General features: G+C 33.9%; 2 protein-coding genes and 1 long non-coding RNA gene across 4 annotated transcripts; 2 read left to right on the top strand and 1 right to left on the bottom strand.

Annotated features, from left to right (window-relative positions):
- The first annotated feature begins 388 nt into the window (after positions 1-388).
- On the top strand, positions 389-3575 carry LOC114312498 (uncharacterized). Its single transcript, XM_028258739.2, has 4 exons — positions 389-849; positions 1534-2470; positions 2954-3126; positions 3243-3575. The coding sequence occupies exons 2-4, from the start codon at positions 1598-1600 to the stop codon at positions 3373-3375; spliced, it is 1179 nt and encodes a 392-aa protein (XP_028114540.2). The 5' UTR covers positions 389-849; positions 1534-1597; the 3' UTR covers positions 3376-3575.
- Positions 3576-3657: 82 nt separating this feature from the next.
- Positions 3658-12100, bottom strand: LOC114312497 (nuclear transport factor 2). 2 transcript variants are annotated; one of them, XM_028258737.2, is made up of 9 exons: positions 11604-12100; positions 11370-11504; positions 9950-10259; positions 8491-8804; positions 7585-7756; positions 6633-6754; positions 6492-6557; positions 5481-5565; positions 3658-4073 (listed from the first exon to the last, which is right to left on the bottom strand). In XM_028258737.2, the coding sequence occupies exons 1-9, from the start codon at positions 11640-11642 to the stop codon at positions 3934-3936; spliced, it is 1383 nt and encodes a 460-aa protein (XP_028114538.2). In that variant the 5' UTR covers positions 11643-12100; the 3' UTR covers positions 3658-3933. The 2 variants fall into 2 exon arrangements, with proteins under 2 accessions (XP_028114538.2, XP_028114539.2); XM_028258738.2 differs by having other exon boundaries at positions 8491-8801.
- LOC145807768 (uncharacterized) lies at positions 4071-6235 on the top strand. The gene is made up of 2 exons (XR_014351135.1): positions 4071-4445; positions 5367-6235. It is a non-coding gene; the product is annotated as an uncharacterized LOC145807768 (long non-coding RNA).
- Positions 12101-13186: the final 1086 nt, after the last annotated feature.

Here is a 13186-nt window from a genome sequence, read left to right as displayed (position 1 = left end):
ATGATATTGAGCTTGTTTGATGTAATTTTTTTCAAAAGTTTAATAATTAGAAAATAAAAATGATAAGTAGCATCCTTCAACCTTCAGATAATTAATTTTTTTAATTTATTTAAATTATTTCTATCTCATTCATAAGTTATAAACAAATACTATATCAAACACCTACACATAAATTTTTTTTTTTAAAAAAAAGAAGGTTATATATAGCTCAATAAGTCGAGCCAAAAAGAACCATTCTCACATAATTGTCCAAATGCCAACCCTTTTGCCACATGTACGGTGCAAAGGCCGTCTACGTGTCTATGAAAATAAACATTGGCTGTAGGGCACAAGTACCTTCCAAGAAAAAAGGAAAGGCAAAAAAGTCTCTTTTTTCCAGAAGTTTTTTATTTTTTATTTCATTAGCATCCAACGGACCATATGCCTCACATGTGAAGAAGAAGAAAAAGAAAGAAACATGTGAGGTATGACTCTTCTTCCACACCTTCAAAAAAGACCAAAGTTGATTTTTTTTTTTCTCTTATAAACAACTGGATGGATTGGTGATCTCTTCTCCACCATACAAACACTAATATTCCCCATCCTGATGTGTATATCTACAATGTATGGTAAAAGGGAAATGAAGGTTGAGGAGAGAGAATCCAAATCAAACATGCATGGAAGTTTCTGCAACTCAATTCAATGATTAACTAGCTTACCTTCCCCAGTTATCTAGCTTACCTTCCCCAGTTATATATATATTTTCACCATCTTGCATTTTGTTTACATTGTTTGGTGAGGTTTCTTCTTCTACTGTCATAGCAATTGATTTGAGGATTATTAGGAGGACCCTTTTGCATCTCAAAACAGGTATCTCTCTCTCTCTCTCTCTCTCTCTCTCTCTCTCTCATATGCCATGTTTTTCCAAGAAGGGCATCGATACTAAGGGGTTGGCATCGATAAGGTCATGTTTGGTTTGGGTCGATGTTCTAGTACATAATCACAGATATATACATGTATCATCTTAAGCTCCGTCTAGGCCAACATCAAATCTAATACAAACATTCCAAACTCGACTCTTAACTCCCAAAACTTACTAACTTTAGTCCGATATATAAGGGGTCAAAATATTTATAGAGATAGATGGGAAGGCTACTTAATGAAATTGAATCTTCTAATAATTATTTGAGTTTGGTTCATTAATAAAATCTAATTGTAAATGATTTTGAGCCTTTTAACAAATGTTTGAATCTAAAACCCATTTTTCTTATATTTTATTTTGAAGTTTATTAAGTAATATAACATTTCTCATCCTAAACTAAACCTAAAAAATAAACTGACTCCAAATCTTAACTCAAGCTTATTTTTTGAACAAAATAATTATTTTTAATTCTAAAAATATAATGCTAAGTTTTTTTTTTTGGGGGGTGGTGATTTGATATATCATGCTAAGTGGTCCAAATTCTAAAAATATCAAATTAAAGTTAGGTAGGTTGCTAATATCACTTCTTCTTTTTTTCCTTCTAATTTTTAACCTTTTTATCTTCTTCACAGAACTCCATATCCAACCTAACAAAATAGAGCCATTAAAGCTAGGGAAAATATCAAAGAAGAGAAGATGTTGCTAAGGAGCTCTTCAACACCAGTTCTTGGATCCCTCCTCTCTTCCTTCTCAGAAAGTCCCAGCCACCACAACTCTGAACCACCACCCCACACCACCACCATCAAACACCCACCAACCACAATTCACCAAAACCACAAGAAGCTCTCATTTCACCACCAAGCTGGGCCCCTAAACCACTACACATTTTCATGCAACTCGTCTCCCATCTCTCCGGCAATCGCTGAATCCTCTGTTGGTACCCAACGCTCTGAGAATGGCTTTCAAAGGGCTCAGTCTGAAGGAAACCTGGAAGGATTAGACAATCCCTCGTGCAACCCCGATGAATTCTCTATTTCAAACCTACCCAAGAAGTTTCCGCATAAAACGCATAGCTCTATGTTGGAAACAATCCCATCTTTCTCGTTTCACCATGAAAGAAATTGGTATGAAGAAGACAGTGATGAGGAAGATGATGACAAAGAAGAAGAAGAGAGAGAACAATCGGAGGAATACGATGGGTTTTTTGAGAACTCCATAGCCGCGAGAGGCAGTGGATTGAATTTTGAGAAGCAGAACATGGGTTTGAATAATGAAATGAGATTTTTGAATGCACATGGGGCGTTAAGCTCGGAAACGAAAACAGAGCATAATTCAGGGATGTATCTTACAAGAGGGATTGGAGTTGACAGTGCTAATATTGGTTTTGGTGGTGGAGGTGACTATAATGGAGGTGGAGGTGGAGGTGGTGGAGATTTTATACCTGTAGCCTTTGGGAGGGATGATGGCGATGGCAATGGCCCCGGTGTAGAACAGCATTACAAGAAGCTGGTGGAGGATAATCCCGGCAACCCTCTGTTCTTGAGGAATTATGCTCAGTTTCTATATGAAGTGAGTCCTTTCTCCCTTGCTCTGTCTTTTCATTGTTCCTTACTTGATATTCTTGAATAATTCTCGACTAATTCTATGACATATCAATTTTAAATGTAAAAAACTAGGAGTGTAAGATACAACCCATCGAAACTAACCAACTGCCTGAGACAATTTTTTCATAAAGTACAGAGGGTTTATTAGAAAATAATTATATGATTTGCAATGATAAGTACTGGGAGGGAGGCATTTATAACCCTCACCCTCATTTGGGAATTCTACAGGTTTCTATAGAACTCTTAAAACCTCCTGTAAATCACTGATTCACACTAAATAAATAAATCAATCAATCAATCAATAAAACCAAACCATAATATACAGTCAGTTTCAGTTTCTTAACTAGCAAAACAGGGGTTTGGCTCACTAGTAAATTTTGCCTCAACCCCGACCACACCAAACCGATTACACCCCTATCTAAAACCATGCACATATTTCTTTGGGCAGTCGAAAGGAGACTTACCAAGGGCAGAGGAATACTACTCTAGAGCTATCCTATCAGATTCTAAAGATGGTGAAGTACTATCACAATATGCTAAATTGGTATGGGAGCTCCATCATGACCACGGCAGAGCTTTAAGCTACTTTGAAAGAGCAGTTCAAGCTGCCCCTGAGGATAGGTTTGTTTTCCAATCCTTCACCATCTTTAATACACACACTCATTTTTTAGCTCTGTTATCTGGATGCACTTTCAACAGAAGTCGAGCCGAGTCCTGATTTATTTTTTTCTTTTCAGCCACGTTCAAGCAGCATATGCTAACTTCCTCTGGGAAACAGAGGAAGACGAGGATGAAGATGATGCACCGAATGATCTTAGTGCTCTGCCCTCGCATTTCTATAACAGAACCGTGGCTTCTACAACTGCTTAGATACCTCAAGCCTAGCAAAGCAGGGATTGTGATTGTATGACAAATTCTTGAATTGTCGATGACACAGCATAAGTTGATTATTTCTATGTTCTTGTATTTTTTTAGAAACAGGCAAAAAAAATAGTACTTGGTTTAATTCATGAAGGGTGCCATCTGTACTACAAGAGCTCTCCTTATAATAAATGAATATTTTCACTGGATTCTACTGATCCATTATTGCAAATGCTGAAACACGCTAATGACAAACAAAACAAGATCTAATTAAAAAAATACCATCACCCATAAAACCAGAATTTCATGACTTTTCTTATAATATCTCACTCAAAAGTCTGACAAGTATTCCCTCTTGAATGAAAAGATATAAATCAATGGGGAAAAAAGCATACCTGAAACCACAGAACAAAATAGAATAAACATGTCTCTCACAAGCATCCGTGCAAAACAGGACACAAACCAAGAAAACATGTTTCCATGAAAACATGGATGAAACTGCAGGCAGTGGAACACTATCAGCCCAAAATTCTATGTTGTGATGTGACTCTACTTCCAATGACCCTTTCATTGTAAACCACCGAAACCATTGCCTCCAAATTTGTTGAAGTCACCCCCATCTTGATTGCCACCCCTGCCAAAACTCCGACCACCAAAACGACCTCTGGGAGCCTCAGATTGGTAACTTGCTCTGCCTCTTCCCCTTCCTGGTCAAGACAATTTCACAGGCAAAAGGATTGTCAACAAAACTCTTAACGATATTTTTAACCCTATTTTGTTAGACGAATATCAAAAATAGAAGCAATCTGTAATCCCATGAAACAGTGCTTGCATCTTGGTAGACTCAATTAGTCCCTAAATTAGACATCAACAGATCAATTCAATTGCAGTGCCAATCATTGATTTAAATTGACAAAGAGAAGCATAAGCCTCGAGTAGGAAATTTGCAAGCAATATGCAATGTCAAGTCAAAACAAATATTGTAAATTTGAGAGAGAATGAAAAGTCAACGGGTAAGAGAAGAAAATGAATTACAAACAGAAGATGTCATAAAGTTTTAGAGCTTCTCCAATGGGTTAGTTACAGCCTATGTTACACGGACTCGGGTACGGGTATCGGGTGCGGGTGCGTATCTAGGGGTCGAACACTTTAAAATTAAAAATTAAGGATACGTGGATATATATCCAAATTTGGATACAGGTACGGGGATACGTTAAATAATTTTAAAAAAATATATATATTTATTATATGAAGATGAGTTATATTATATAAATAACAAATAAAAATCTATGAAGATGAGTTATATTATATATATATTTTTTGTAATATTTTTATTTTAATATAAATAAATTATTTAATTTATTTATTATATTCTTTAAACAATGTGTTCTAATTAAATTTTTTTATTTTATTTTACATACATGCATTTATTTATTTTTTATTAATATATATAAGTATATATTATCTTATAAATATATTATATGTTATATAATAATTATTATATAATATATAATATATAATAATAATAGTTATTATTATAATTATTAACTGTTATTATTATTATTATATATTATTATAGTTATTATAATAATAGATAGATATACGAATAGATAGACAGATATGGTAGGTCGAGAGGAGATCGAGAGCAGTACGGGAGAGAAGAGGAGATCGAGAGCAGTACGGGAGAGAAGAGGAGATCGAGAGACGACAGACCAGGAGAGATCGAGAGACGAAAGAACATGAGACGAGATCAAGAGTGAAGGATCGATTGGGGTGAGATCGAAGCTTGCGACTAGAGAGAAGTCGGCGACCAGGTTCTTGCTCTCACCTCTTTCCTCTCTTCTGTATTTAGGGCTATTTCGTTGCTTCTGTATGTAGGGAAAAACATAGCCGTATCCATTTGTGATGAGCCGTATCCCGGCCGTATCCCGCACCCGTACCCGTGTCGTGTCGTGTCGACACGGGTACCTCCGAAATTTCAAAGAGTCCGTGTAACATAGGTTACAACTCTTGCTATTGCTAAAAAATAACAAGAAGTCCCAAAATTACCTCTTCAATAGAGACTTCAAAAGATAATATCAGACAGATTAAAAGGAAAACAGTTTGAGACTTACTGCCACCACCTCGGGAAGCACCACTGCTGTTTGCTCTCCTCTCCTCTATATAGACTTGCTTTCCAGCCAACTGTAATGGAGATGCCTACAAAAAGTAAACAAGAACACAAGATTATACCCACAAAAATGGGAGGAAGAAGAAAAAAAAAGCAAAGATAGCAAAATTGACTCTTTCAAAATTCATTAGGATTCACAGAAGACAAAATCCAGGATAAAAAGAAAGAAAAACTCATAATATTAAAAACATTGATAGCAGGTTCTTTAAGAATCCAATATAAAGAACGTGTGGCATCAAGTTAATAACTTGAGAGCAATCAAGGAGGAGGAAACAGATTTCAATAACTCCATCCCCATACAACTGCAACAAATTTCACAGGTGAACTTGAGATGCACAACAGGCAGCAAAACTAATGGCATCCAAAACAAAACAATCTAAGAAGCACAGCAAGGGCACAAGATGCAGCAATTTTCACAAATAAAATAAAATAAATTTGAATACAAACACGGCCATGATACAACAAAAAATAGCTTTTATATGAACATAAATTTAGGACAAAAAAGAGATGAGAGGCATCGTTGTGTATATTGGTGTATTTTTTTTTGTTTTTTTCCCTCCAATTTCTCCCCTCTATTTTACTCTGATCCCAAATCAACTTGCAAAAATTATAAAATTACGAAATTAAAAAATAAAAAATAAAAAGGGTGTCACGAGGCTTGTGCAGACACAATACACGTGTCCCATAAAAAAATAATAAGTAAAATTTGACATGCTGCACAGCATGTCCAACACGTGGACAGCCCGTGCGTGCCGTGTCCATGTTCAACACCCGTTGGACACAGGCACAACACCCATTTTGGAATGTCTATGCTTCCAAGATTACAGCTCAACTATGGGGTCAGCACATGCTGATCTAGAACGACTGCCATCAAACATAAAGACATCCACTTCAACATCAATTTTTTTAAAACAAGACTAATACTAATTGCAATCATGAAAAAAAAAATCCAAACCTTGATTGCATTTTGAACAGCCTGGAGATCTTCAAACTCGACAAAGGCATAGCACACACCAATGTCCTACAACATCAAAATCTATTTCAGATTCCTTTCAGGTAAGGCACATGAATCAAGGGCATAGATTAAAAAGCTGACCTTTCTGTTCCTGATGAACACGCCATCAGGCATGATTCTCCCAAAGGTCTTAAACTCTTGTTCAATATCAGCAGCAGAAATGCTAGAGGGCAAGTTCCTCACATAGACAGATTTCAATTCACCTGAAAATATAAATTCAATAATCAATGTGGCTCACTGAAATTATTATGAATTAAAATTTTAAAATGCAAAATAAGTTATCTAATGAAAAGGTAACATGATGCAAGTGATATGAATTTGAAGCCAATCCCAACACTGTCTCAAGTCACCAACATATATCAAGTCATAAAAATTTGTAGAAATCATTATCAAAATGTAGATGAGTAGTATTAGGTAGCGTTTGGAATAATTTTCAAATCATAATTTGGATGAAACATGTTAATCAAACATATTTTTAAAATACAGCTCAAAATTACTTTCAAAACTCCTCACTTCTCTTTATTTATTTATTATTATTAATCAATCAATCAATCACTTTTTCTCTCTCATCTCTCCTCTCTCCTCTCACATTCTCTCACATTCTATACATCAATCAATAAAAATAATAAAAAAAATTACAAATCATTCCAAAACTATTTTCAAAACTCATAACCAAACAAATTTTCTTTTTTCAAATCATGATTCAAAAACTCAAAATACAACTCCACACTCAAATCATTATTCTAAAACTAAACCAAACAGGCCTTAGATTTGGCTTTCCTAACAAACCTTGTTTGTAGCAAGGTTGCAGTATAATTAATCACTTTGGGGAGTCAAAAAAGGTAAATAGTTCTGACAATAGATTTTAAATTGATTCCAAGTAACGAACCAAAACATGCCATTATTGTTCTCTTATAAAAAATAATTTGATAAAACTTGGCAGAGTTGGACAACGAGATGTTACCATACAACTATGTCAGAAGTCAAACAATAAACAATATTATTTATAATTAAAAAAAAGGGGCAAAATCACCTTCTTCTAATGATGGATTTTCCTCTACTGCCTCGAAACTAGACTCAGGCACGCTCTTTGACTGCTGAGCAGCAGGCTGTACATGATGCCACTCTGAAGGAGGTGGGATGCTCTTAGTAAAAGATGGACGAGGAACCACTGGTGGAACAGATTGCCCTTTAGGAGCTCGCAGCTTTCAAGTTTCAAGTTTCAAGTTTCCAATATTAGAAACAAATAGTAGAAAAGCAAGACATATAAGACATCAAGGTAAACAATTGTTAACACTAGTAAGTGAAAAAGGTGTGTAAGGTATCTTTTTTATTATTATTTTTGTTTTCTATACTACATACAAAATAGAAAGTAACTTTTTTGGCGAACTATTCCCAAAAACTATTTTCTGAGAAGTTTTCTAAAAACACCCTCTTTTTAGGAAAGTATAAACACATTCGAATTGTTTACTGGATTTTTGAAAACTGTTCTCACACAAAAATGAAAATGAAAACGAAAACAAAAATCTTGAAAACGACACCAAACAATGCCACATGCATACACAGTTGTATAGATTGTTAATGCACCATCAATGTACATCGACTCAGCCCGGCATGTCCAGGTGCTGGTATGTACCTAGACATCAGATTTGATACCTAGACATTCTTGAATTGCTTTTCAATTTTTCTCCTCCTACACCTTGAAGAAAATGAAAATAAAAATAAAAAAATTCCGTGGGTCTAAAAGAAACCACATAATTGTTGAACATAGTGTCCAGAAACTGACACTGCATGGGCAGTTTTAAAAAAAGCTCCCACGTATTTCCAGTTATCCAACAATAAAATTTAGTTAGCAAAATAGTTGAAACTAACTTAGATTTTAGGTGTTTGAAGATATGAAGGGCAGACAAAATATATGGAAAGTGGAAAGGGTGCATACTATAGATGCATAAGTAAATTTTGGAGGCTCTCCGACAGGTTCCTCAACAGAATGTGAAGAGTCTGGCACAACTTCCACCACATTTTGAAGAAAATCAGCTGAATCCTCCGCAGGAGTTTCCTCCAACACTGTGTCAGTTTCTGGACTTTCCTGTTGCTGCTGTTGTTGCCGTTGCTGTTGCTGTTGATGTTGATGTTGATGTTGCTGTTGCAGCTGCTCTTCGTAACTGTATTCATCAACTGGATCATCCTCGTCTATATGAACTGAGTTCACAAACTCACTGGCCTCTGCCTCTAAGCCATAGTCGGAAACTGCTAAACCCATTATCTTAGTCAGCATAAAAATAAATACAAAAAAAAAAAAATCTATGAAAAAAAAAAACCATCACTTTATCTCAAAACTATTGAGAACTGATAGGCAATGTAAACAAAGAGACTATGTCCGACAGTCACAGAACTGGATTCTAATTTTAATCCATTTAATAAATTCAATAACCCAAAAATTGGGAAACACACATGCATGCAGCACAAGCACGCATAATCCTTAAATGGAAAGTTTTCACTCTCTGCAGACTGCAGAACTTATGGACTTAAATGTAGATACTCCTGCATTTAAATAGGTTAAAGTAAAAAATAATTTGTTGATTTAAAGCCGACCAAACAAATACATAGAAGCATACACAATCTTGTGAATCCCCTTTCCATAACTTTTAAAATTTCCACAGCTATGAAGCACCAACATTTCAAAGTAAGTGCCGTATCCGTGTCGGACACACGGACACTTCGGAAACACTTCAAGGACACATATGAGATACACCACATGGCGTGTTATTTAATTAATTTATTTTTAGGAATACGCCAGGGACACTTCGAAGACACTCTAGGGACATACCAAGTTGTCTTTTTCCCCATTTTATTTAGTTCTTTTGATGAATGTTTAATGTTTATTTTTTTTTTTTTTAGATTTAAATACTTAACAGATCACCCATAAAAAAATATATAAACTGTAAGTGTTAATTTAAAAATATTTTAAAAAAAATATATATAGAATTAGAGCTTAATTTTTGTTACTATTGATTATTTGTGGATGTAATATTAATCTAGATAGCAAATAAAAATATATGAAAACATATTTTATTGTCGTGTCCCCGCTGTGTCCGTGTTTCTATTTTTTTGAAATCGCCATGTCCAGTGTTTGCATCTGTGTCCGTGTCCGTGTCCGAATCTGAATCCGTATCCATGTCTGTGTCCGTGTCCGTTCTTAGTTCCACAGCCTATTATCGAAACCATATAGGACTGGATAAGACTTCTTGGGTAGGTCAAAAGCACGTCAGAAGTCACCTTGACATAGCAGTTTTTGACAATTACACAAGTCCAATTTCAAAAATTACATTACGAGACACAGATTATATTTAACAAATGTTCAACTTTTACAATCCATCAATATCAAGTGATAATACCTGGCGGCTCTGGAATAGGAATTGAGGTCGGTAGCTGCGGGTCAATTTTGCTTTCTGAAAATATGGGCACTGTATGTTGGTGTACTACATCCTCGTTAATTAAGTGAAAGATGTCGTTCAGAACAAAGTAACCCTTCTCCTGAGGTGCAAGCAAAAAAGTCTGCACAAACTTCCTCCTGCCACCAAAATCCTTGGCTTTAACAGAACCCGAAACCACCACAAGAACACCTCCAGTCCAAGATTCAAGAGAATTTATTGTTTTGATCTCAATTCCGGTAAAATTTAAAGACATGATAAGCGAATGAATTTGCTGCAGAAAATGAGAGAATAATTATATTTTATGGATCACATACAAGGAGCCACACGATGTGATCAAATTTAAGCAGAATTCAGCAAGCCCACAAATAACACATAAAAGCACAGATATCCTATAAAAATAATGAACAAAATTTAAGATAAGATGGAAGTGTATTTCCTAATTATCCACTGAGAAGTACACTTGTAACTCACAACTTCAAATGCATATAATCCATATCAATTAACAGCAGATAAGTAGCATCAATAGATAGGGGACAACATTATTAGTTGCAGGCTCACCTGAGATTTTGCTAGTTAATAATTTAACTACTACAAAATTAAGGTGCAAAGACCACAAATCCAACCGTCAATGTATTTTTATTTTGAATAATGCTATATGAACCAATTAATGTACTAATTAGTATATTAACTGATGATGTAGCATAATTTTAGAGGTTTTCGGTATTTGTAATTTGTATAATAAGTGGAGTCAGTTGGTACACTAGTGTGTACATTAATTGGTGAATGTAGCACCACTGTTTTATTTTTATGTTCCCATAAATACCAGGCGCAAAAAACACAAATAGCCTCCGTGGAAAGCAAAAATTCAAAGTAGGTTGCGATGCATATTTTTCACTGCACACTCGAACAATAAATTTATGTCAATAGAAACTAATAGACCTTCTAGAAAATAAGGATCTTTACATTCCTCTATATGCGACCAATAACATGAAGAAGCTGTCAGAATCAGAAACCAAAGAAAACTTCCTCAAAATTTCTCATTGATCACATCCCTGATTCTTCCAACTTAAATTTTTTTTATATGAATCATTCTCTGATTTCAAAAAAATAAAATAAAATAGAAATTCTATCATTCATGCCCACACAACAGTGAAAAAATCTAAGATTTTAACAATCTTAGAATAAGAATAGAAACCAAATCCCCACCCCCTAAAACTGCAGAGTGGAAAACAACATTGGGTTTCAGACAACAATGCAAACCCAATTAGGTTTTAAAGTTCTGTCCCCGATAAAACATCAATCAAATTAAAATATTTAATATATATATATATATATATATAGAAGTAGGATTGAAAGAATAAATAAAAATTCAAAGCATTACCAACATAGCCGAAGCAGACTCACTCGAATCCCCATCAACCCGAATCATCGTGCTTGCATCTGTGTAGAACTGGTGAGCAAAATCAGGTTTCTGTTGAAGAACCTGATAGTACTGTCCAACGAAGTATGAACCAACCTACACAATTAAATTAAATAATTAAAAAGAAAAAAGATTAAAACATAAACATCAAACCCATCGAAACGAGATGTTCTGTGGGTTCTTTGATTGAATCACCTGAGCAGCACTGACAGCAGCTGGGTACCCACTCGCCATTGGCGCAAGAAAAAACAAAAACAGATATCGCTTTGCCCTCTCTCAGAACACCGATTCGATCTCAGATCATCAACAAAGTAATAAAATCTTCAATCTTCAAAACTCCAAATATCAAATCCTAGAGTTTACAACCAGAATAAATATTTTCTTATCTCCGTCTATATTTTCAATTCCCCAAAAGTATATATCTTTAATTTTTCTTTACAGAAAGCGAGAAATATATATATATATATATATAAAGTTTCAGAGAAAGAGATTAATAGATGAGATTACAATGTCGTAGAGATAGATATAGAGATAGAAAGATATAGAGATTTGATAGAGATATATATATAGAGAGAGAGAGAGAGAGAGAGAGAGAGAAGACGAAGAAATAGATATAGATCTGTGGAGAGGAGACTGAATAGAACTAGTCGCTTTATTTTAAAGCTGCGGTTTCATTAATCAATGCCCTAATTGAATTAGGACCGTTGATTTAGTGGGTCTACTAAAACAATATGCCATGAGGACAGTAATAGGTAATCAGAACTGTCCATCGTGGTTAAACTTTTAAAAATAATCATAGGTAATCAGAACTGTCCATCGTGGTTAAACTTCAAATTTTTAAGTTTGTTTAGAATACGGATTATTTTTTGTGATTTAAAAATAATAAATATTTTTTTGTTTAATAGAATTAATTATAAAAAGTAAAATTTTTAATTATTTATTTATATAATAATAAAATTATTTGAATTATTAATTAAAATAAAATTTTAATATTATTAAAAATTATTAATTAATTTGATAATTTATTAATAAAAATATCTATTTATTATGAACTTAGGAATTTAAAAAATATAATATAATTTTTAAAATTATAAAAAATAATTTATAATTTAAATAAATTTTATAAAATGAGTTTGTAAATACCTTTTTAAAATGATCAATAAATGTCAGACAAGACCGACATTTGATTTGATTACGAGCGTTCGTGCATACTGTACATCGATGGGGTTCATGCATTTCTGAGTTAGAAAATCTAAGAGAGTGAAGGGGTAGTTATATGATGCTAGGGCAAGGTTTATATGGTGATATTTATTGGTTTGAAATGTACTTGGAACAAAAGTTAGAGGTTGTTTGGAATGACCTAAATAAGTGTATTTTTTATCTTTTTATGAAAAGATATGTAAAGCAATAGGAAGATGATGTGATGAAAAGAAGATAAAAAGATAAATTATTTGAAACATGTCAAACTTAGCCTTAATTTTTAAAATGCTCTATTCTTTTTCTCTGATTTTTTTTTTTATATTTATTTATTATAGATTAGACTCATATGAGATATTACAATAAAATTCAATACATTACAATCATAAAAATTAAATACAATAAAAGAAACTTTCAATGTGAGATAGAAAATCTTAATTAATACATAAAGAATAAGATCTACCCACGCAAATGGAAATATTCGAACCCCTGACCTCTTAGTGATGTTTAGGAATTTTGGTCAATCGAACTATCCTGCTAGTTAAATGTTGTATCCTTTTGGCCTAAAATAACAATTATAA

This window comes from Camellia sinensis, chromosome 14 (genome assembly GCF_055761805.1).
Source record: "Camellia sinensis isolate YWXY chromosome 14, ASM5576180v1, whole genome shotgun sequence".
Lineage (NCBI taxonomy): Eukaryota > Viridiplantae > Streptophyta > Magnoliopsida > Ericales > Theaceae > Camellia > Camellia sinensis.
The sequence above is the reverse complement of the archived record's forward strand: the minus strand, read 5'-3'. Positions and strand labels throughout refer to the sequence as shown.

Coding starts and splice junctions, on each gene's coding strand:
- LOC114312498 (XM_028258739.2), top strand. CDS start 1,598: ATGTTGCTAAGGAGCTCTTCAACACCAGTTCTTGGATCCCTCCTCTCT. Junction 2,471..2,953: donor ATGCTCAGTTTCTATATGAA/GTGAGTCCTTTC, acceptor TTCTTTGGGCAG/TCGAAAGGAGACTTACCAAG. Junction 3,127..3,242: donor CAAGCTGCCCCTGAGGATAG/GTTTGTTTTCCA, acceptor TTTTCTTTTCAG/CCACGTTCAAGCAGCATATG.
- LOC114312497 (XM_028258737.2), bottom strand. CDS start 11,642: ATGGCGAGTGGGTACCCAGCTGCTGTCAGTGCTGCTCAG. Junction 6,755..7,584: donor AAATCCATCATTAGAAGAAG/GTGATTTTGCCC, acceptor TTATATTTTCAG/GTGAATTGAAATCTGTCTAT. Junction 5,566..6,491: donor CTGTTCAAAATGCAATCAAG/GTTTGGATTTTT, acceptor TACTTTTTGTAG/GCATCTCCATTACAGTTGGC.